This window comes from Rhynchophorus ferrugineus, unplaced genomic scaffold (genome assembly GCF_030347505.1).
Source record: "Rhynchophorus ferrugineus isolate W39M unplaced genomic scaffold, kcgeb_rfMv2 rfM5, whole genome shotgun sequence".
NCBI classification, from domain to species: domain Eukaryota; kingdom Metazoa; phylum Arthropoda; class Insecta; order Coleoptera; family Curculionidae; genus Rhynchophorus; species Rhynchophorus ferrugineus.
Window position 1 is genome coordinate 26312283 of NW_027472584.1, and position 23359 is coordinate 26335641.

General features: G+C 32.1%; 4 protein-coding genes across 9 annotated transcripts; 2 read left to right on the forward strand and 2 right to left on the reverse strand.

The window, feature by feature from the left end:
• Positions 1–41: 41 nt before the first annotated feature.
• Positions 42–3733, forward strand: Tace (ADAM 17-like protease Tace). Of its 2 annotated transcripts, none has more exons than XM_076405780.1 (10): positions 42–200; positions 251–490; positions 547–668; positions 731–1036; positions 1092–1286; positions 1386–1533; positions 1968–2203; positions 2266–2707; positions 2759–2874; positions 2931–3733. In XM_076405780.1, the coding sequence occupies exons 1-10, from the start codon at positions 146–148 to the stop codon at positions 3264–3266; spliced, it is 2196 nt and encodes a 731-aa protein (XP_076261895.1). In that variant the 5' UTR covers positions 42–145; the 3' UTR covers positions 3267–3733. The 2 variants fall into 2 exon arrangements, with proteins under 2 accessions (XP_076261895.1, XP_076261896.1); XM_076405781.1 differs by lacking the exon at positions 1386–1533 and adding an exon at positions 1686–1824.
• Positions 3273–4219, reverse strand: LOC143197404 (protein N-lysine methyltransferase METTL21D-like). 2 transcript variants are annotated; one of them, XM_076405788.1, is made up of 3 exons: positions 4090–4219; positions 3936–3984; positions 3273–3885 (listed from the first exon to the last, which is right to left on the reverse strand). In XM_076405788.1, exons 1-3 carry the CDS (start codon positions 4166–4168, stop codon positions 3426–3428), a joined length of 588 nt encoding a protein of 195 aa, XP_076261903.1. In that variant the 5' UTR covers positions 4169–4219; the 3' UTR covers positions 3273–3425. The 2 variants fall into 2 exon arrangements, with proteins under 2 accessions (XP_076261903.1, XP_076261902.1); XM_076405787.1 differs by having other exon boundaries at positions 3273–3647; positions 3699–3885; positions 3936–4208.
• An 814-nt stretch (positions 4220–5033) lies between these two features.
• On the forward strand, positions 5034–8919 carry LOC143197406 (eukaryotic translation initiation factor 2-alpha kinase). Of its 3 annotated transcripts, XR_013005999.1 has the most exons (12): positions 5034–5311; positions 5370–5490; positions 5544–5694; positions 5747–5918; positions 5986–6280; positions 6336–6676; positions 6724–6996; positions 7055–7195; positions 7253–7850; positions 7976–8308; positions 8371–8588; positions 8755–8919. XR_013005999.1 is itself a non-coding variant. In XM_076405790.1 (11 exons), the coding sequence occupies exons 1-11, from the start codon at positions 5187–5189 to the stop codon at positions 8479–8481; spliced, it is 2661 nt and encodes an 886-aa protein (XP_076261905.1). In that variant the 5' UTR covers positions 5034–5186; the 3' UTR covers positions 8482–8919. The 3 variants fall into 3 exon arrangements, 2 of the variants coding, with proteins under 2 accessions (XP_076261905.1, XP_076261906.1); XM_076405790.1 differs by having other exon boundaries at positions 8371–8919; XM_076405791.1 differs by having other exon boundaries at positions 6730–6996; positions 8371–8919.
• A 347-nt stretch (positions 8920–9266) lies between these two features.
• On the reverse strand, positions 9267–23245 carry kon (chondroitin sulfate proteoglycan 4-like protein). 2 transcript variants are annotated; one of them, XM_076405793.1, is made up of 15 exons: positions 23035–23245; positions 22589–22895; positions 20487–20616; positions 19736–19942; positions 19521–19682; positions 19224–19466; positions 18938–19168; positions 18581–18882; positions 18432–18516; positions 15509–17566; positions 14478–15153; positions 14267–14422; positions 13801–14204; positions 11749–13267; positions 9267–10845 (listed from the first exon to the last, which is right to left on the reverse strand). In XM_076405793.1, the coding sequence occupies exons 1-15, from the start codon at positions 23102–23104 to the stop codon at positions 10487–10489; spliced, it is 6909 nt and encodes a 2302-aa protein (XP_076261908.1). In that variant the 5' UTR covers positions 23105–23245; the 3' UTR covers positions 9267–10486. The 2 variants fall into 2 exon arrangements, with proteins under 2 accessions (XP_076261908.1, XP_076261907.1); XM_076405792.1 differs by having other exon boundaries at positions 11734–13267.
• Between the last annotated feature and the right edge of the window lie 114 nt (positions 23246–23359).

A 23359-nucleotide genomic window follows, 5' to 3' on the forward strand; every position in this document is an offset into this window, starting at 1 on the left:
TCGGCAACATTGTTTCAAAGCGTACCGCGCAAGTTCAAAAACTGACAATATGAGTAACAAATCGTTTGTTGTTCTGACTAATTAATACTATTAAGTGAATTTCACAAACAAAATGCATTTTTTAGTAACCTTGAAGTTATAAACAATGGATATAAAAATATTTTTATTATTTGTGTTATTCATCCAAAATATAGTCTATGGTAATAATTGATTTGTATATTTTTCGCCAAGATAACCCAATATTTTGTAGCTTCTATCCATAAAAATTTAAAATATTTTCAAATAATACATGCAGATGACCTCACACATAAGATCGTTAAACGAGGACTTCAAGAAAGTTCTCATCCTTACAATAAAATTAAAGAGGTGCATCTGAGAACTCATGGACAGGATTTCCGTTTAATATTATCTCCTAAAAGAAGCATTTTACACTCTAAGTTTAAAGCATATTCTGTGAATGGTGATGGTGAAGAAACCCATATTCCTATTGGTAAACTGTATATTATATTTTAGCCTGTAAATACCAAAATTCTCCTGATTTTATAGATCATGATAGTTTTATGGAAGGTAGAGTCTTTGGAGAAACAAGTTCTCATGTAAATATGCATATAGAAGATGGAGTGATGACTGGAAACATTCATATGCCTGATGATATATATCATATAGAAGTAAGTTAATAAATATATCATTGATAAATAAACTTTATTGTCTATGTTAATATTCATTTTAGCCCTCATGGCGTCATATACCAGGACATGATAATAGAACTATGATAACATATAAACAATCAGATATAAAGTTTAGTTGGGATCCAGAAAATTTACCTGAGGATTATGGAAGCCCCAGAATGTGCGCATATGTCAAGGAAGGGGTAGAATTAGAGGACAATACAACAGATCACCATATCGAAAAAAGGCAGACTGATCATATTGAATATAAACTTACCAAAACAAGATGTCCATTACTTCTTGTAGCCGACTATAGGTTTTTTCAAGAAATGGGAGGAAGTAATACTAAAACTACCATTAATTACTTGGTATGATTGGACGAAACATATGATTACATAATAGTAATTACTCTCCGAATTGTAGATAAGTTTAATAGACAGGGTCCATAAAATATATAATGATACTATATGGCAAGATAGACAAGAGGTAGATGGGTTTAAGGGTATGGGATTTGTCATTAAAAAGATTGTTGTACATAATGAACCAACAAGAATTAAAGTTCAAGAAGCACACTATAACATGAATAGAGAAAACTGGGATGTAAGAAATTTATTGGAGGTCAGTAGTATTAGTAGAGTTTTTCAAGTATTTTGTAGACAAGCTAAAATTTTTTGGCCTTGTAGTAAATTTTGTTTTTTTTTCTTATTTTTTCTAAAGGCATTTGCTAGTGCTCCTCAAGACGGTAAATATTGTTTGGCACATCTTTTTACCCACCATACATTTAGGACTCGAAATTCAGTAGTGTTAGGACTAGCTTACATAGCCTCTTCCCGTATAAACCAACAAGGAGGCATATGCAGTAATGGTTAATATTATTATATTTATTATTTGCTTTCTGGGCAGCTTCAGCGTCATCATACAGAAACCTATTTTGTTTGAATTAATGAGAACAAAATAGGTTTATCGTTTACTAATTTTCATAATATTACTAACAAAATTATTTTATGGTGCTTAAAGGTGTTTAGTAGAGAATTCACTCACAAGGATTTCTGCTTGGCCCATCTATTTACGGATTTAAAATTTGAAGGGGGCATATTGGGTCTTGCTTATGTGGGTTCTCCTAGACGGAATTCTGTTGGGGGTATATGTACACCAGGTATTAATACACTTAATACATATGTTTGCTTTTGTAACATGTACTACATTATTAATTTAGGTTTAGCTATTGCTTTACTATGTATTCCATGATATTTTAGATCGTCATCGTTCAAAGATATAATGAATAACATGATGTTTTAGAATACTTTAAGAACGGCTATACATTATACTTAAATTCTGGATTAAGTTCAAGTAGAAATCATTATGGCCAACGAGTAATAACTCGGGAAGCTGATTTAGTCACAGCTCATGAATTTGGACATAATTGGGGATCAGAACATGACCCTGATATACCTGAATGTTCTCCCAGTGCTAGTCAAGGAGGCTCTTATTTAATGTACACCTATAGTGTTAGCGGTTATGATGTTAACAACAAGGTAAAGTTCCTTGTATATTATATATTCTTTCCGTTATACTTTGTAAATTTATGCACCTACAGAGATTCTCGCCATGTAGTTTGAGATCAATAAGAAAAGTTTTACAAGCAAAATCAGAAAAGTGTTTTTCGGAGCCGGAAGAGAGTTTCTGTGGTAATCTGAGAGTTGAAGGGGATGAAGAATGTGATGCAGGTTTATTAGGAACCGAAGACAATGATGCTTGTTGTGACAAGGATTGCAAGCTGAGACCGAAGGCCGTTTGTAGTGATAAAAATTCACCGTGCTGCCAAAATTGCCAATACATGCGCAGCGGAGTAAAATGCAGAGATGCTCAATATGCAACATGTGAAGAAGAATCCACTTGCACAGGGCATTCGTCTGATTGTCCAAAAAGTCCTCCTATGCAGGATGGTACTAAGTGTCAAGAGAGAGGTAAATGTAGTGGTGGTAAATGTATACCATACTGTGAAACCCAAGGTCTACAAAGCTGTATGTGCGATATAAGTAAGTTTTATAACTTATGTAGGTATTAGATTGAAAAGTATGTTATTTTAGTTGAAAATGCATGTAAAAGATGCTGTAAATCTACTAGCAACGGAACATGTTCACCCGTCGACTCAGCTGATATTTTAGCAGATGGCACCCCTTGCATCCAAGGATTTTGTAATAATGTAAGAATAACCACATATTCAGAATAAAATAATATATAACCCACACTCACTTCTAGGGAAACTGTGAAAAAACCGTACAGGATGTAGTCGAAAGATTCTGGGATATCATAGAAGACATAAATATTAACAAAGTACTTTTGTTTCTTCGTGACAACATTGTTGGCACCGTAGTCTTAATAACAGCATTCCTCTGGTTACCGGCCAGCTGTATTATAGGATATGTTGACAGAAAAAGGAGGAAAGAGGAGTTAAAAAGATGGGAATGGAGAAATAATTCCCAAGAACTCATTCATAATTCTGAAAAAGTCAAAAATATTATTAAAATAAGAGTTACCAATAAAGAGAATAGGAATCCACAATCTGAACAATCACCAACCAAACATTCAGAATAACATTCCTTTATAGTTTTTGTGATATCATTTATTACTTTGTTACCAATCAGTACAATAGTATTTAGTTTTTATTTCAAAATGTATATGTAAGTTATTACTTTGTAAATATTTTGAGCTAAAAGATATTTTGTATTCAAATCACATTTCAGCCCTATATTGTCATGAAATAGATAACTGCATAATTACTATATCTGAACTTCTAAATTCTTCATCTTGTTCTTCTAAAGGTATGTTTTTAATCTTGAAATATTTATTAATACTTTCCAAAAAATATCTCCAGCATTCTTGTTGCTTTTCACTTTCTCTGATTTCCTGACTAATAAAAATTTGTGTATCTTCTTTACACGCATTTCTCAAAGTACATATAAGAGGTTCGATAGACTGAAAATGTTTGCTATGTATATGCAGTAATTTTTTTATTGACATATATACCTGTATATAATAAATACAATCTGCTAACAAAATTATATCGGGTTTTTCTTTCAGTACGTTTGTACCCCAAGGTAAAGGTATAACATCCGTTTTACCTTTATTATTTTTAACATACTCTATATTTAATAACACATTTCTTTCTAGTAAAGGTATTATTTCTGGTAAATCTGTGAGGATAACATTTGCACTAAAATAAAATCAAAACAATATTGAAATGATATTATTATGGTTAAATACCCCAAACATGCAGCTGTAAGTCCAACACAACCTACACCTGCACCAAGTTCTAGAACCAAAAGATTCTTAAAACGGTTTGGATTTTTGTTGTATAAAATTTCAAGGTATTTTGCTAGTACTATAGAAGCATCCCAAACGACGCATCCAACATCACCTTCGTATTTCTGCTCTAATTTTAATGTTATATCCAATACGTTTATATCGAACTGCCTCGTAAAGTAATAAGCTGACATAATTAAGGTTATGTTTGGATAATATAATTTTTACAATAACACTATATATTTAAAAACACAGTATTATCGCTAATTCTTACTAACAGATGGCAATGGTGCCTTTAAAAAAGATAAGATATTTATAACATAGATTATCATATAATTTTTGAAAAATCAATTATATTTTAATATAATAAAATTGTATTATATTTTTATTGAATGATATTTAATAAATTTGTTAATGTGTTGTTTCTGGTGTTGAAAATTAAAACAATTCCCACATTATTTTAAATTTTTTATTTAAATTCTATTGGTCAATGAAACGTGACGTCAGAATTTTTGAACCAATGCCTTAGCATTAGTCTTCTTTCAAGTGCATATAATGTAGGTCTATATATCCATTTATGCCTATATGTATAGGTATAAAAGGTTATCGATAATTTTTTGCAATATATATTAATATTTTTAATAAACCCTTACAATTAAGTATTAAAATATACTAAATCTTTAAAGTACTAAAATACAGCAAACATTCAAAATTAATCGCTAAAATTTTGTATATTTGAAATTAAAAGTTTAATTATCTTGGTTTATTATAATGTTTAACAAATATATTTAAATTTTTTTAAATATCGAAAAAAATCGGCTTACAAATATATCGATATATCGATACATCGACCAAAAATAAAAGTCTATCGATATTTTTCCGGCATCCATACTATATTGAAAATTTATACTAGCCAATCAAACTCCCCGAATTATAGTCCCATCTAGTTATTGGACGTTGCGATGCTTTTCTGCAGCAAACCCTATTGAATTGTCTGTCTATTTACCTATGATGTATATCTGTGATACGGATACCGTGCCAGAGATGTCACTGCAATATATTCTAGAATAAATATTCAAACGTATTTCACCACGTATCGTAAGTTGGAAGAATAGTTAGTGCGCAAGCTCAAAGAGATAACGTGTTTTATTTTGTTGTTCGTATCCTTTGCTTTCATGTTTTTGTTTTCTGTACTTGATCGGAGATGTAGAAATGTGGCTTAAAGTTATAATCATAGTAGTGGCTGTAAATGTAGTTTACAGTTTAATAGATGTTGTTGTCGCAATGGATTCAAATGTGCAGTCCTTACCATTTTGCAGCAACAAAAGCCAATCCGGGTAAAATATGAGAGTATACATTTACAGACCAATAATATTGATAAATATTTTTCTTTAGCGTAATCTTAGTTAGTACGTTAGATGGAAAATTGTCTGCTTTAAATGCTTCAGGCCAATTGAAATGGGATATTGAAACAGGCCCTGGTCCATTACTGATCTCAACTGTCCATAAATTAGAAGTATTTTATGTTTCTAGCCGTAATTTATTACAAACTAATATTTAAAATTTTAGTTGACAAACAATGGGGAATGGATAAGAATTATTCCATCATTGACTGGCACATTATATAAGTTTGATGGCAGTACTATAGATCCAATTTCAATATCAGCTGAAACATTACTGAAGTCATCATTTAAGTATTCAGATGATCTTGTAATTGCAGGTACAATATATAGTATTATTTAATATTTTGGTATTCTAAACTGCTTTTACAGGTGGTCTAGATGTTAGGACTTATGGAGTAGGACTCAGGTCAGGTAAATTCCTTTATGAATGTAATCAAAGTAAATGTTCTAATCATGGGGAAGAAGAAATGGGTGATGTTCTTGTAATTGAAAGAACTACTAAAACAATTAGAGCAGTTGAACCAAGAAGTGGATTTGAAAGGTTAGAAAACTGATTTAATTATGATTTAGCCATAATATTTTTATTCATTAATATTTTCTATTTATAGGTGGAACTTTACTGTAGGTCTCCACAATATAAAACTAACTCAGATATCATGTATTCAACGTCATCCATTTAATCCTAATATAACTGCTGTTATTCCAGAAGGATTGCTTACTGTGTTATTGAAAAATAATGATATAATAAATACATGGCAGTATAAGTTCAATAGTCCCATTGTTAAAGTTTGGACAACGAATGGGTTGGAGTTGAATGAAGTTAATTTGTTCAGCGTGAAAAATACACCAAATATTGTTGACCCATTATCACCTTCAATATATATTGGTATGCATCAAAAACAAGTAAGAAAACTTTTGTAATTAACAATAATTGTAATAATAAATATTATGTTTCCAGTTATATATTCATGAGTCTCCTAATATGTTAAATGTTCTACAAAGTCATGTATCTACAGCTCTGACATCCGCCGAAGATACTAGTATTACAAAAATTCCATGGAAACCAATACCTGCCTCTTCTGAAATCTCTTCTGAGGATGATTCCACTGCATTATCTGTATTGAATAATTCCGAATATGTTAATGGCAATGGTTATTATTTGTACACAGAACAAGAATTGAAAGAAAAAGATAATTCGCTGTGTGATAAAAATACTAGCCAAGTCGATGATTCTGCTACTGAAAATAACAAGGCTTATAACAACATTCGCGCTTATTTAACTGCTTATTTAGATTACTAGTAAGTATATTATAAGTAAAGCAAGGTATAAAGCTTACTTACTGAAGTTTTAGTAAAGAATTTTTTTTATTTGTGATTACCCTCATGGCACTTTTATATTATAAAAGTTCTATTACACCACCGGAAAATACCGAAATAATAGTTAAAAAAACAGAAAAACAGCTGATGCCTATTTCTCAGTCTAAGCCTTCCTCAAGATTTGCGGAAGATTTTGATACTGTTAGCTGTCTTGGTAAAGGAGGTTTTGGAATAGTTTTTGAAGTTAAACACCGATGTGATTGTACCTCCTATGCAATTAAGAGAATCACCTTACCAAAAGAGTATGCTTGGAAGTTTGTATAAGTAACACCTAATCATTCATTTGATTATTCATTTTAGAGAGAAGTCAAAAGATAGAGTTATGCGAGAGGTTATAGCTTTAGCTAAATTGGAACACAAACATATAGTTAGGTATTTTACTTCGTGGATAGAAGAACCACCGTTAGGATGGGAAGAACTACATGATCGACAATGGTTGGAGTAAGTTAAAATTTACATGTTTCGCTTTGAATTTTTAACCACCATATGTTGTCTTAGATCATTTCAATCGGAAAATATAACATCTGCTGAAACTACTGTTACTACTCAATCGCATGCTCAAAGAGTCAAATCTATATCAATTAGTATTCCTATTAATCTGGCTAATGACCCGAGCTTTGATACGGACGAGAGTTCTCTTGAGGATAGTGATGATGATTCTATTGTTTTTGAGGCAAGTAATGGTAATCAGCCTAGCACTAGTGCTCCCGAAATTCAAGATAATGATGATGATGATTCCTTTGTTGTGTCATTTGAAAATTCAACTGCACAAGATTCAAATGCAGAAAAGGTGTCAATTAACTCAGTAGCAGGTTCGGTATCTAAACATATGGAAAAAAAAATTAATTGGAAACGACCAGGAAGAAAACATTATTCTTGGGATATGTCTCAAAATGAAACCAATAAAGTTGTGCCACAACGGAAAGCTCCTACTTATTTATATATTCAAATGCAGCTATGCCAAAAAGACAGCCTTAAAGAGTGGCTGCTCGCAAATACAGAACGAGAATATAGCAAGATGTTGGATATATTTTCACAAATTTTAGAAGCAGTGGAATATATACATTCCAGTAAACTAATTCACCGAGATCTGAAGGTATTGTTTACACATGATTCATACATATATAATCAGTCTTATCTTTAAAAAAAATACTTGACCTTGGTATAATTTTAGTGATTACATAAAAAAAACGTTAACATGTTTATTTTTTTTTGTTTTAGCCTAGTAATATATTTTTTTCCTTGACTGGTGAAATCAAAGTCGGAGATTTTGGTTTGGTAAAGGATATAGAAGACTCAATTGATGAGTTTCCCAGAAGAAATCTAGCGCTCTCTTCCAGAGGATATACCAGAGAAGTTGGGACACAATTATATATGAGTCCGGAGCAATTAAATGGGGAACCATACGATTATAAAGTTGACATATACTCTTTGGGTATCATTCTGTTTGAATTACTAGTTCCTTTTTCTACTGCGATGGAGCGAGTAATAGTTTTGACTAATTTAAAAGAACAGAAGTACCCGGAAGGATTTCAGCAAAAATATCCTGCAGAGGTAGGTAGTGAATAGTTAATTACATGTAGTTCGCATGCTGGAATGATCTATTTGATTTTCAGTATTCTTTGTTGGAAAGTATGCTTGACAAAGATCCTAATAAAAGGCTGACTACTATTGAAATAAAAAGCAGGAAGCCATTCAATAATAATCTCAGCAATTCTCTCCAGTGATGAACGTTGCTATTAACTGGAGAATATCCAGTAAACAATTCATTTATTACAGCAGGGTATTTATAACCCCCATGGATTGTGGACAATCTGTGATTTTTTTACCAGCTGTATGTTTAACATTCTATGATTCTACTCATTGCGGTTTTATCATTTACAATGTAGTTATAAAAATATTTTGACTGTTATTGATAGAGTAAAATAAATTAAGTCTTGTGATATTGGAGTTAGAACTCCATATAATATTTTTGAGTATTGTTTTGACTATTTTTTTAGTCATACTTATGTGAGTATTGATGCAGAAGTAGTCCCAGTGTGGTACGAACCAGGCACTATCAGATCTCGCACCACCAAAATGTTTTGCTAGGACTGAGACTGTATTAATTACTTTACTGTATTTTGTCTATTATTTGGACAAATTAAAATTACTTTTAGTTTTAATAGTCGTTTTATTTTTCCTAATTTAATGATAAAATCGATGTAGGTGATTTATTTCAGAAGGAATTATATAGCAAGTTATTTTCATCCAAATGATCTATCAGGATATTGTTCTATGTTAAAAATAACGAGTGGTTTAGACTATCTACCACTTTTTTCTTATATAACTTGCGAAAGTTTAGAATTTCTGAGCTTAAAGTCTTAGAGCTATTGTGTATTTGCTTTTTTGGCCACTACTATTTCCAGAATCGAAAAGAATCATCAAAGTTTTGGTTAGTTAAAAACAATACCTTTGTTCACATTGCGGACTTAATCTTGAGGCATTTCGAGAGAGAAAAAAAATATACATATCGATAATAATTCAATCATTGATTTATATTTCAATAAAACAGTTTTACAATAACCAACACTCTGCGTCACTTCTATTATCTCAAACTCGTCGAGTTTTATATTAATCTACAATCATTTCAATTTTTAATGTGACTTCTTTTAATCTTCGTTATTTATTAGTATAGGTGGATTCTAATTTATTTTAGGGCATTAGTAATTATTCTGTAAAAAAATAATAGTTGACATATTGTAGCTTAATATAAACTTCAGCTATTTCATAAAAAGTATAAAAAAATTAGTCTAAAAGTCGTTTAAAAAGTAATAGGAAGTTTACAAATTGTCTTAAATTCTTAAAGGTCAGGTAATAATCCCAGGAATTTTTACTTTAGCTCACTTCTGATATTCTAATTCAGTCAATAAAATGAAGAAAAAAAACAACTCTATGTAACACGAAAGTTTTAAACAATACAAACCCTATATTCTATTTTTTTTAAATAGTTTGTGTATAATATTATAGAGCTACGAAAAACAGCTGTGATATAAATAAACTAAATTAAAAATTAAACAAACCCTTTTTTCTTTATGTAATTGATAACACAACCAAGAATATTATTTTTATAACGGTTTATTTATTTATATATTTTGTTGAATATTAAAAAAATCTCGCTTTGAATGTGTCCAATTCAGTCAATAAAACATATATAAACCTTACTTAACACTCGTTTATAAAAAAACTTAACAAAATCTACGTGTCTATTATGTAATAAATAATTTTAACGTACATACTTTTAGTAGACCCTAGTTAAATATCTCTTTTAAGTAATGATATGCACCTAGAAGGTGAAAAAAAACGCTATTTAATTATGATTTATTTTCATTTCTTTGGTCTAATCATGCAATTTGGCACTTTCGCGTTTTTTTGGCACTTTATTATTCATTTAAAACAATTGGGTCTACTAAAAATCTAATTAATTTACAACCATTCTGAACTAAGTTGCTTTAAAAACCAAATAATGTAGCAGGAAATCCTTACAACTTCAAAATAATTTCCAGTCGTGACAAGAATTTGTTGAACAATATAAAATGGAATGTGTTCTCAGCAAATATATTTATGTATATATATATATATACATATATGTATATATACATATATACATATATATATATATATATATATATATATATATACATAAAACTTTTTCTGTCATGCTACATCGTTTGGTCGCCTATCTTGAACAATTCAGACCCAGTACTGGTTTCTTCTAAGCATAATGCTTTTCGATGCTTGATCCGATGCATTATCAACACTACTCCAGTCATCTGGAATTTCGTCTCCCACTCCATAGGGATATCCAGCATGAGGTGAGGGAGCTTCAAACTCCGTTATACCCAGAGGCGTTATTTTACACTGAGGCGGTGCTACAGGAGGAGGTGTTAATCCTATTGACTTCACCGGCGAGCCCATTATACGGTCTGGAGGTCTAGGAAGAGGTCCTAGAGGAACATCTTCTTTTCTTGATGTCTCACGATCCACCGCCTTACATTTTATTATCAATATAACCACAATTGTTGTTATTACTATAGCTAGGACGATTGTTACTATAAAAAAGAGAAAAACTACGTTAATGTTATAATTTAATCAGCGAAAATAGAGTTATCCAGAACTAATTTATTAAAAATTAAAATAATAATGAACCAAATCAGTCATATTGGCACTGTCGTTGTGTAAAATGTGTCAATGTATTGTTAATTATGTTTTCCAGTAGGAACACTCCAACTTTGACAAAATATAGTAAACTGTATTCTAAAAATCGTTTAGGAAATAAATTCGAGTCAATTGATTCAATAAATAATGAAACTATATTTATGTATTACAAAAAACACTGTTCTAATGAACTAATGTAAGCAGAATAACCTTATAAAAATTATTAAATATTTGACTTATTAATTGATTAACTTTGAAGCTGGAGGATTGAAAAATGCAGTTGGAAGTGAAATTGATGTTAAAAAAATCATAATCTCATAATCAAGAGTTAATTAGATAAACGGCTAATTTGGAAAGACGATGGAAAAAGCCTTCTTGGCCCATATTGGTTTATATGAATTTAACATACGTTATTCCACTAAATTTGAGTACATCGTACATCATTACTATTAATGAAATTGTATTTTTAGTTTGCTCCATGGTTTGCGAGACCAAGCTAGAGTCCTCAAAAAATGGATGTTCTTTCACCGTTAAATGAGTATTACCTAACAGTTAACAACAATTAATTTTATTACACCAGTGTTCGAGTATCTTAATGAAAAATCACTCCATAATAAAATGTTATTAAGCATGTGTTATTTAAGAAAAAGATATTATTATAAAATGCACATTATCATTTTTAATATACGGATAAGCATGGACTTTAGACGAGGGAATTTTAATGCAATGTATAATAATGCGAAACACACAACACCAATAAGTAGTAGAAAAAGAATGCGTACCTATCACGTACATACCTATAAGGATATAGTCTCTTGTAATATTTGGGGTAGTTAATAAAACGTCACCCTCGTGACCTTCAGGGTCACTGGGCCCAGGCAGTAAAGTTAAAACATCGTTTTTATCAGGACTAACAATTAATTTTAATTCTCCAACAGCCGGTTGAAATATATTAGCCATTAGAGTGAACACAATTTTGTCCTTCAGTCCTTTTGACGGAACATCGATATCTTTTACATCTAAATATATAAGTCCACTTTGAATCTCTTCGTGAGTGAACTTAGTTACTACCGTATCAAGTACATAACGTTTCTCACCCGAACTACGAATCACTTTCCTTATTTGACAAAAAGTTGGAATGTAATGCAATATATATCTTGGATTAGTACCAGTCAATTTCGCTAAAGGAGTGGCATCTATAAAACTTTGAGTTAATTTCGTCATTTTTCCTGCTCTTACAATACAATCATGGATATGCATGAAAGGTATCACCTCGATATATAATTCAGTTTCTTGTTTAAACGTTAAATTACCTATCGTAATTTGTCCGGTTAATCGAAAACTATCGTTGGAAGCAGTCGTGTCAAATTGCAAGTACATAACATGATTTCTATATAAATCTTCTTGTGTAAATTTAGTGGTCTGATTGTTTTCTTTAAATATAACACCGTGTTTCGGACCTTTTGTTACGATATAAACGATTTTATTCTCATCGGCGTTCGTTTCAACGAATATATTCTGATTATTAAGAAATCCTACGTTAGTACCTTGTCGAACTTGAACAGGAAGACCCGACTTAATCGTTATGTTTATAGGTATAACAACTATATTGAAAAATGTAAATTCGGGTTTAAATCGTTCGTCCCATATTCGTAGATGAAACGAGTCTTTTAAAACTGCACTTTCGTGTATATAAACGAGTCTAAGTTGATCTACGTCGGCTTGTGTAAAGTGATTGACTGGTTCTAAGTTAGGAAGTAGTAGAAGTCGACCGCTAGAAGGCCCGTTCACCAAGTCGTACTTGATGTTCTTCGGGAGGGTGTCTGCATCTTCGGTACACAGTTCCTGGCGGGTAATTGTGTGATTTTCACCTTGAACCACCGAAAAACTTGGCGCTGGCGTCACCAGTTTGAACGGTTGATCATTCACCGGATTTACGGTGATATTTGTCGTTATGTTACAGAGCATGATATAATCAGGAGCCAGATATAATGATATAAAGAATTTCAATGTATCGTAAAGAGTATCTGAGTTATCATGCTCGTAAAACACCTGCCCTGATTCCAACTGCTGTTGGGTGAACGTCATCAGACCTCCCTCCTTGTTATTCTGAAGAAATAAACGTCCATGTCGTGGGTTTTCCACTGATACATGAATGACAGGAGCTCGTAATCCTGCATGCATTTCCAGAAAGGACACCACCTCGGAGAGGTTAAGAGGAACGTTTATGGTACCTCCCTCGTCCACTACTATTTTTGGTACTTGGACATAGGAATCCAGACCACCGGAAGACACGGAGATATCGATTCTGAACACCTAAAAAAACACAAGTTTACAAATCGGGGTCATAAAACAAGGTGTAAAAAATCACTATAATCCTTCCAATAAAACAGTCAATGCACGTCATATATGACGTTCTCATTTTACCCTAGTTAAAAAGAGACACTATGCTGTCTAATGCGTCGGAATATGTAACCAAATCAATCTATAAAATTTTATTAGTATTGGTCAGCCTTGTTGTCAAATATATACAAAATTATTTAAAACACTAATAAAGATTAAATATTATAAAACAACAAAAATTGGGAAGTAACATAACATCTGTTGTAAGTCATAAATTTTAATGACGTGCATTGGCTGTTTCATTGGATAGACTGTACAAGTATTTTCCAATAGATAGAGTAAGGAATATGTAAATGGAGAAGATGTTATTATCTATTACTGGATATAGTAAAATAAAAGATTTCAAGATAGGGATGTTTTGTTGGCCTGCATAGAGAGTGTAGGAAGAGATGGGGTTTTTGGTGGATTGAAGAAAAAATAATGATTGTATTTCATTTTATACTTACTTCATTTTCCAATGATGGTGTCAAATACGAGCTTACAGTAAATGTAAATGAATCATTGGCATACAGATTTAAAAACGGATGTAAATGCTCATAATAAATACTGCCATTGTTGATATCGTCCTGTGTGAAATTGGATGCTATACTATTATATTCCCTGTTAGATTTTTTCATGAGTCTACCCAAAGAGGGCGCTTTAGTTACTTCATACAAAATCCGTCTGCCGTCTGAATTTTTCGTGAATAAATTATCTTTCGTAATCACCTTCTTTTGGAGTGGAAATACGTGTAAGAGCTTATTAGAATATAATTTTATTTGTACTTTTTTCGATTTTATTTCGAAGAGGTAGTCTTTTGTGGTGTGTAGCCCATCGCTGACGTTAAATAAAAACCTAGCTCTGGAACCATCTAAAACAACAAACAAACAAGATTAATATTCATATTGTTTAGTTTTTAGAAAAATTACGTACTATGATGTCTAAATATTACCAAACCATTATCGATAAATTCTTGAGTGAAATATCTTAAAGCTGTTTTGGTATCAGTTATTAAAGAAACATTGCCCCACCAGCAACTTTGCACGTGATATTTCAAAGTTTCCTTTGGTCGATCATCATCGATAGTCGCTAAAATCATAAATCTTCTTCACATTATCCTACAGATATTATAAGACCTCCATACCTAACATACTATTAGTGATAACCGCTTCACCTCCTTCCCACATCTCTAACCCAGTGTTATTTACTAATTTCGGAATGTGGTCATTGACAGGTATAACTTTCACTAAGGTTCTCACTATTTCACTCTTTTTGTCATCAATATATGCCATAAACGTTCCAGAATCTTTGTGATTCTCTGACCCATCATGAACATATTCCACTATACCTGATGATAAGTCCATGCTGGTAAACGATCTGGATTTGGAACATTGTTTATAAATCTGAATACAACCATGCTTGAAGTTTTCAACTATTTTAAAGGTTACTTGTTTTGGCCTGTAGTACTCCGTATCGACATATAAATGGACTGGAGTGAGTTGGATGGAACCTCCCTCACTGACAATGATCTCGTTGCTTCCCAAATACCATTTCTCTGGGATTATTAATATATCCAGATGAATATTGGTAAACCATACCAAACCATTAGTCACGTTGAAGGTTATGGTGTCTCGAGACTGATTCACTCCAGCTTGAATGTAGAGAACCCTGTTCTCGTTCACTACATCTTGGGAGAATGAGGCTACGTTGATAATCTCGCTGCCATTTTTTGATTCCGATAGAATTGTTAAGTAACCGTATTGAGGCCTGTCTCGTATATGAAATGTTATTAGTGATGCAGGAACATTTAACTGAGTCACCTAAAAATATTGTATAACCATTAACACAGTTATAATCTTATTCCTTGGGATTGTGAATTAATCTTGTAGGAATTCCTGTATATGTTCAATTCTTAGAAAAATGCTGTTAGAATCTACTTGGTTATCAAGTACATTTAATGAATTTGAGTTAAGAATTAAAAGAGATCTTCAGAATCTTGAAAAAATTTAAGATACATGTTGTTTTCTCCCTATGAGTCATAAAAATTGATAAAATAATGGCTGGTAGTGTGCACTAAATAACAATGTGGACACAGTAAATGCTTTAAAATTAATTCACACTCCTATTAATACACCGTTTTTGACAAAAAAAAAACTATTAATGGTATGAACTAACCTCTAAATTATCCTTCGTGATCAAGGCACTTGTTGATTCCTCTACAGTAAGTTTTTTTAAACGTTTTAGTTGCAACGGATCCCAATATGATGATGGTAATATAAGGACCCCGATTTGGGCTACATTGACGGCATCTTTACAACGTATCCTCAATCCGATTTCGTCAGCATTCCCTGATGTAACATCGTTCAGATATTTAACGTTGCCTAAACTTAAATCTTCTTGGGTAAAGTGTTTTAATGATTTACTTTTACTGTCAACGATTTTACCGAAAGTTAGACCACCAACTACCTCGTAATATACTTTGGAATCTGTCGTGTATAAGTTGGTGTCATAATACAAATTCTCCTGAGTTAAAACTACAGATTTACCATTTTCTACTATAACTTTCTTGTTGACCACAATATGGATAAAGGGTCCTGATGCTTGTATTTCTAAGATACCGTTCACGTGGAACTGCCCATCGGTGACCCATAATCGTACCTTGCCATATTCCGGACCTTTATGCCTGAACATCACTTGTTTACGGTCCAAGTCCTCTTGAGTGAATTCGGTGATGTTCTTACTCAAATCTTTCAAGTGAAAAAATTGCCCATTCGGTATTTCCCTGCATGTATAAATGATGCCTGATGTTGGTGTACCTATGTCCAAATCGATATATTTTAGATCTTTATCAGTGAGTAGTTTCTCACCACCCACAACAACTTGGAAGACTTTATCAATGACTCTAATCGGACTGTGATCATTTTTGAGGTGAACATTGATGAAAAACTGTCCGACATATTGAAAAGTTTCGTCAGTACTTGACAGTGCCATAAACTTAAAACTATCTTCAGTTGTTTCTGACCCATCGTGTAAATAAAATATGTTATTCTGATTTAGTTCTTGAACCGTAAAGGACCTCGTGTGATTCCTGCTCATATCTTCTCGAATCATCTGTAGGATTCCATTTTGTGGTGGTGTGGTAATATTAAAAATTAAATCAGAGACAAAATTGGCGTGTATGTATAAATGAGCACGATCTATGACAGCTGACAGTCCTTCTTCCACGTCTAGTTGTTTGATATTGACTTGAACTTTGAATTTATCTTCATTGGATGGGTAGTACTTGATGGTTACATTAGCGGTAATGTTCCCACAACCTGGTGATTTTCCCGATAGTACTATTTGATCGGTGACATCTGAAAATGCTTTCTGGTATAACCTGTATCGAATGTTTTCAGAAATAACATCTTCCTGGGTGAAGTTATCGAAACATTTTATTCGATATTTCGATACGGCAGAAAACAAGTATCCATACTGTGGATATTTTATCACTTGGTAGATAATGGAGGCTGATGATTTGGTTGGTATAGTTTCAAACAGCAAAGATTTCGTTGTTATCGGTGCCTCCCATACGCTGTTCAGTTCAAGTACTTTAGACGAGACTTGAAGCAATTTACATTCAACGAATGTTAGACGAAACGTATAAAGTTGACTCTTGTTCAATGCCGTGCGAAATTGGAACTCATCAAACTGAGGTTCTCCGGTTGAATGTTTATATCTCACTCGATGCTGTTTAAGATCGATACTCGAGAACACATCAGTCGGTTCCCACATATTGACGCTGCGTTCAACCTCCACATTACCAAAAGTCGGTTTCTTCACGATCTTGAACAAAACTTTATATTCAGAGTTAGGTACATTCGACGTGTAACTCAAATTATATGACGTAATAATTTGCGATGTTTGATGAAGCAACTGTAGACCCGTATTGCGATCTAATCTCCACACTTGCGGGGTAACCGATATTCGAACTTTGTACGTGGGGCTGACCTCAACACCATCAGACACTTCCAAAGACACGTAGGAATCTGACGAATCCGAACTGGTGTGGACGAAAATGATTTTCTTCTTGTTCACGTCTTCTTGGGTGAACGAATCGATTTTGGCTCCAAGTTTTCGAAGGTGTTCGAAATATCCTACTTCACATTTAATTATTCGATATACTAGCTCGGAAGGGGCATTATCAGGATCTTCAGTCTTGAATAGATCGGAAGTTATTACCTTTTTGGCACCCTAAAATGAATATTAATCATTTAATTCCTGATATATTAGTTGAAATGAAATTTCCTACTAGGGATTCTAAAAATATCGATATTTTTCGATAATCTTTTAAAGAAGTATCGATAGTTATAGAGTATCGAACTTTTGTTTTAGGATCGATATATGGAAATAAATGCTTTTTCAAATATCGATACGTAGAAATATCGATATATTTCTCCGCGGTCGACATCCCTACTTCCTACACTAAAAAACGATAAATTTAAATGTAAAAAGTTTTAACTCATATATTACTATCAACGCAAGAAACCAAGAACCAATGAAGAAAACTAAACGTGCATTATTAATAAGTTTAAATCAAACGCCATAATACAAATAACAGAAACAAACAGAAAAATATAAGTTTATACTGGGTTTGTGAGTTAATTTTAAAGGAATAAGTCATTTTGCAACACAACACTGCACCGTGTGTATAGAATCTGTCAAAACACGAAGATGAGTACGATATAAAATGAAGATTACTAAAAAACTTCCTCATAACTTCCTTCAAAATTAATTCACAATCGTATTAATGACAAATTCCTGAGAAAAAAAATATATTATTAATGACAAGAACAAATCTCTAAATTATAAGAAAAAAAACTATATGTTAAAACTGTGAATTAATTTTAAAGAATCTACAACTTATAATGGTCATCACCATCATCATCATCAATCCATAACCGACGCTGTCGATAGTCTCCATAGTCGATCAGTGTTTTGAATAATAATGATAATGTACACAGTCAGCATTAGACAATGAAAACCTTTAAAATTAATTCATACCGATTGTTTTTATACGTTCATTCCAAAATTAGTCATGCACTTCAATTCAATTTACCTGTACCACCCTTAAAACCCTGGTTTCTGACGTATCAAAAATAGGGGCGTCATTTTTAGCCACTATATTAACCACCAAAGTAAATCTATAATCGATATGTTTAACTAATAACAATTCACCAAATCTTACGACAACCGCTACTACATTACCTAAAATTTCCTTGTAAATATACAGGCAGTGTAAAAGTATCCGCTGCTGAGAATCCGATAGAAAGAAAGATGCTGTCTCTTCTTTCCTCAGACCCATCGTGGACGTAATGGATCTTGTCTCTCGCTACCTCTAACAAGGAGAAGGTTTGCTTCTGGGGCCACCCGTCCACGGTAACAGCGCCGTGTTCCGGACCCTGTTGGACTTCGAACGTAACCCCTGAATCCTTGATTCCGTATTTTCGATAGTCCAATACTAAATGAAGATTCGCTGTGGTTATTATCTCGCTACCTCCTTCTAATACCTGTCAAATAATCATTTATTATCAATACTACGGACTAAATGTAATGTATACGCACTTCTAAAGGTTCAACGCTGAGTAATTCTAATTCGGTTGCTAAACTACCAGCTCTGGAAAATACTGAGTACCCTTCGGAGTAATTTCTTTGAACGCAAGTCAGATCAATGCCGTTTTCACATCGACATTGAAACGAATCTAATCCTCTTTGCAGGCAAGTGGCTCCATCTGCGCAGGGATGACGCAAACAGGGATAATTCCACACACAACCAGGAAGAAGACCATCAGAAGACTAAAAATCATATTAAATAAAAAAATGTACGAATATAATATCAGAGCTAAATTACTTGAGCGTCTGGCAAGCCACGGCGTTGTTCAGTAACAACTAGATTTCGAATACAACCTTTGAAACCGACGTCACATGCCTTGCCACAGCCTTTCTGAGTGGCTCTGAATTTCCTACCAGTTTCCAAACCACCCACGTAAGAAACGTCAGCCAATTGTAATAAAGAGGCATAAATGTTTCTTTCATATTCATGATGTTCGTTCACGTATAATTCAATTGTGGTCGAAGTCAAACGAAAAGTAATCTAAACAATATAGGTTATTAAGACAAACTCAATAGAAATGTCAATTTTGCTTACTTGGTTCCAGTTACCGTCAGCTAGAGGCCTTTGACTGAACATCAACGTAAGAGGTTTTTCACCAACTTTCACTGTAGCTGATAAACTATAATTTTTCACTTCCAATAGTAAAAAATCATGTTTGGCAGTACCAAAATTATAAAAAATGAGCCCATCATCAACCTGTAAATATAACCCATGAAGCGTTCGATGTATAAACAAAGTTACGTGTTTACCATTGTTTTAATTTCCATTTTGATAGTGAGATCTTTGAAACGCGTTTTCTGAGGTATAACGAGGAAAGCATCGTCTTCAACGAAGCTAAACGCTTGATCAAGGGAGGCTTCGAATTCAGCAGCACAATTCCACGTTATGGCTTCGACGATAGCTCTCGATTGGCGTAACCGTGCTGTCTCTAATACAGCAACCTCGTTATATCTTAGCTAAAATTATCCGTATTTGAGATAACATGATAGTATAATTATTAAAACGTCAGCTTTTATATAAAATAGAATTTAATCTACTATTTTTTTAACTAGACAAATTTAATAACAGATATTTATATCATATGTACAATATTTCATTAATCATTCTTAAACGTATTAATAACATCTGTTATTTAGCTCGTTTACTATACATTCGTCAAACACTACTGGTTTATTACTTATTGACCAGACTCATTAATGGATTAGCTCTCGAATTAGACACTCGAATTTTGACAGAGCTGTCAAAAAATTATTACTATTTATTATTCAACATAAAAGTTATACTTTTAAGCATTTTAGTACTAATTATTTAATAGATATCTTTGATAATGAATAAATAAAATTGACATACTTTATTTAATTATGATACTTCACTTTTTATCGCCAATACCGCCCTTGATAAAAAAAAACTCTATAGCAACTATACTACTACGAGGCCGTTGTTTGATGAATCAGTGACATACAATTAAAAATTAACTAAATACATGAATAATTAACTTACCCCGGATAAGCATCCACGAAAAGTTTTGATATGTCCAAAAAATAAATCGGAATTGTTCTTGTTTCTGTGATCTCCAACGAAAAGCCCATAATGGATATCTAATTCGTATCGTTTTCCAGGAATTTTTATACTAAAACGTTAGAAATTCTCATAAATCCGTTATATAACAAAATTGTCACGTCCTTGATGAAGGTAAATGATTCAAGCTGAAGAGTTCTGCATAACTTTTGAAAATAATAATAAAAAATAATTTTTCAACGACCGATCAAGGTTGCTTTTGAAAATAATGAGTATCAGGTATGACGCCGTTATAGCGATCGGCTTTTATGGAATGTATTTTAACCTTGGTGATTTTTTTTGAACTAATAATAATCAGAAAAAAATTAATGATATCATTCAAGTATTTCATGTTGGATAAAGGAAAATGTCTTGTCATTGAAAATATTTTTCTAGATCTCTAGACTCTGTAGATTTACAACATATATTGTCCAAAGAACAACTAAACATATTTACAGAACGTTTTATGTTTACACTTTAAAATATTATTTTAAATAAAAAAAAAACAATAATTATTTTGATGTGTTACTAGGCCAAATTTAAATTATCAGTTATGTTGTTATCCAAAATAATTGTTGCTTATTGTAACACAAGTATAATTTCAAGTATTTTAAAATGCACTTAACTAGCATCAGACGTGGGACCCTAGAGAACTATTTGTGAAAGGAAAGTACTACTGAAACATGACAGTATTAGTTTCAACATTTCACAAGTGATGATTTAGAGTAACCGAAACAGTAAACAAAATATAGTGACAGGGAAAAAACGGTCGTTAGACAAGAAAAGCGACAAAGTGATTTTACACCAAGATAACGCTTGAAACTCAACAAACACTTGAAAGGATATGCCTACCATTTGCTCCCGTCACCAGACATTGCCTTTTCCGGATATCAGCTGTCACGGTTGAAGCCAAATTGTCTGGTTGAAATATTTTATCAGAAGAATAGACAAAATAAAAAAAAACACACAATTTTTCATCATATAAAACTCAAACTTATATATGTATACCTTATAAAGGTATACAAAACTGCCGTTAAACAGTGAGAATTATATTCAGAACGTATATTTCATATTTTTAGAGATAAAAACTAATTACTTTTATCTTAACTATACTTTATATACACTAATTATTGTTTTAAATGTATGTTACTATTCAAAATAAGAATGTATAATTAAATAACGAATATAAATGTTTATATATAAAAATAAATTGAATTTTTTGCTGGAAAATCCTATTAATAATAAAGCTACAGTAGAAGATGGGAACAGATTTTTTGGGATATCCTCCAAAATGGAGCTAAATAAATCACTAAATAAATAGTCTATAAAATTGAGTATAGTGGCTTTTAAATCTAGATTTATGAAGGCGGTTTTTTTCGGCTGACAAATTTATATATTTTTCGCCAAGAAATTGGCAATATAAATAAGCAAGCCGAGATATAGAAAATAATCCAGAATATCGAATGAGATTTCGATATACATCGACAACGAAAGGGAAATTCAACTTAAATTATCTGGTAAATTACGTAAAAATAAAGTCACAGACGTTATTATTCTCCAAAGTGACGTATTAGGGATACAAACATACAGATGCCGACGTAGTACTAACTGTTAAACGCGAGGGTGATAGTGTTAATAGCTTGGGGATGTTTTGACGGCTATAAATCCAACTAGTCTAGTCAAAATAAAGCGAAACTAAATAAAGACATATGTTTCAAATTTCACAAAACAATATTTCATTGATATTTAACTTAGTTTATATTCACGTGAATATATGTAGATGTTAATAAACGTGAAAACCAATCGGGGAATGTTAAATATAATACTAATGATGTCTTTCAAACATCTGGATCTCTTCTCACATTTGGAGGGGTCAAAAGAAGTCATAATTCACGCCAAGGTAATTTAAAAGATTAACGATACAAGCAACCTCAGTCGAATTTATTTAAAAAATTGATTTCCTTCAAAATATTTGTTATTAATTATGCAATTATTCTATATTAACAAAAATATAATGATTAATAAATAAATTTTGTGAAACTTACTGTATTTTTCTCGCCTTATCTATGACCATTGATAAATTTCCATCTTTACGAGTAATCGTAACGTCATGCCATTTAAAATCATTTAATTTGGTGGAACTATGTGAAATTAGTTCGGCTTCTCCAGAACCTAAATTAACTACAACCCGTATTTTCCCATTTTCCAAATCTACTTTACAATAGTCACTTATACCAGCAACTAACAAAATTAAAGCGTCAGCCAATCTAGTCCTAAATTTAAAATAAATATCCGTTGTTGTTTTACTCTCCTCAAATGGTATTGATATATAACTGTTTCCATAAAATGATGCTAAAAGTTTAAAAAAACACGAAAAATAAACGTGCAAATTTACCTCAGGTTATTTCAGTTTCAAAATAAAACGCAATTGAATAAAGAGGTTCTAAATATGAATAATGCCATCGAAAATAAAATATAATTATAAATATACCTTGCTCCGCTTTCAGAACTGATGGAAATAGATATAGAAACAAAGATATCAAAAATATTCTTGTGCCCATCGCAAATAATTCTTCACTATCACATTTTTTGTTAGCACATGATTATGAAAACAATAACAAATATATTATATGTTGACCCTTCATGGTCTTAGAGTAAATAGTGAACTGAAATGACTGAAAAGAAAACAGTGTATCCTGAAAATTGACTGTAAACGACTGAAAGCGATGTTGCCAGTTCATCTCGGTAAAAAGCTTCAGAAGGTTTCTCGAAATTTTACTTTCTATATATTACGCCACAAATGTCTCATCGGGAAC

Excerpts from the sequence above, each read along its gene's own strand:
- LOC143197404 (XM_076405787.1), bottom strand. The coding sequence starts at position 4,168 with ATGTCAGCTTATTACTTTACGAGGCAGTTCGATATAAACGTATTGGAT. Across the intron at positions 3,886-3,935 it reads CTTACAGCTGCATGTTTGGG|TGCAAATGTTATCCTCACAG; the intron begins GTATTTAACCAT and ends ATTTTATTTTAG. Across the intron at positions 3,648-3,698 it reads ATTGTATTTATTATATACAG|TCTATCGAACCTCTTATATG; the intron begins GTATATATGTCA and ends AAACATTTTCAG.
- LOC143197406 (XM_076405790.1), top strand. The coding sequence starts at position 5,187 with ATGTGGCTTAAAGTTATAATCATAGTAGTGGCTGTAAATGTAGTTTAC. Across the intron at positions 5,312-5,369 it reads AGCAACAAAAGCCAATCCGG|CGTAATCTTAGTTAGTACGT; the intron begins GTAAAATATGAG and ends ATTTTTCTTTAG. Across the intron at positions 7,851-7,975 it reads TAATTCACCGAGATCTGAAG|CCTAGTAATATATTTTTTTC; the intron begins GTATTGTTTACA and ends TTTTTGTTTTAG.
- kon (XM_076405792.1), bottom strand. The coding sequence starts at position 23,104 with ATGGGCACAAGAATATTTTTGATATCTTTGTTTCTATATCTATTTCCA. Across the intron at positions 22,896-23,034 it reads AGTTCTGAAAGCGGAGCAAG|CATCATTTTATGGAAACAGT; the intron begins GTATATTTATAA and ends TTAAACTTTTAG. Across the intron at positions 14,205-14,266 it reads GGTAATATTTAGACATCATA|ATGGTTCCAGAGCTAGGTTT; the intron begins GTACGTAATTTT and ends TTGTTGTTTTAG.
- Tace (XM_076405780.1), top strand. The coding sequence starts at position 146 with ATGGATATAAAAATATTTTTATTATTTGTGTTATTCATCCAAAATATA. Across the intron at positions 669-730 it reads ATGATATATATCATATAGAA|CCCTCATGGCGTCATATACC; the intron begins GTAAGTTAATAA and ends TATTCATTTTAG. Across the intron at positions 2,875-2,930 it reads TCCAAGGATTTTGTAATAAT|GGAAACTGTGAAAAAACCGT; the intron begins GTAAGAATAACC and ends ACTCACTTCTAG.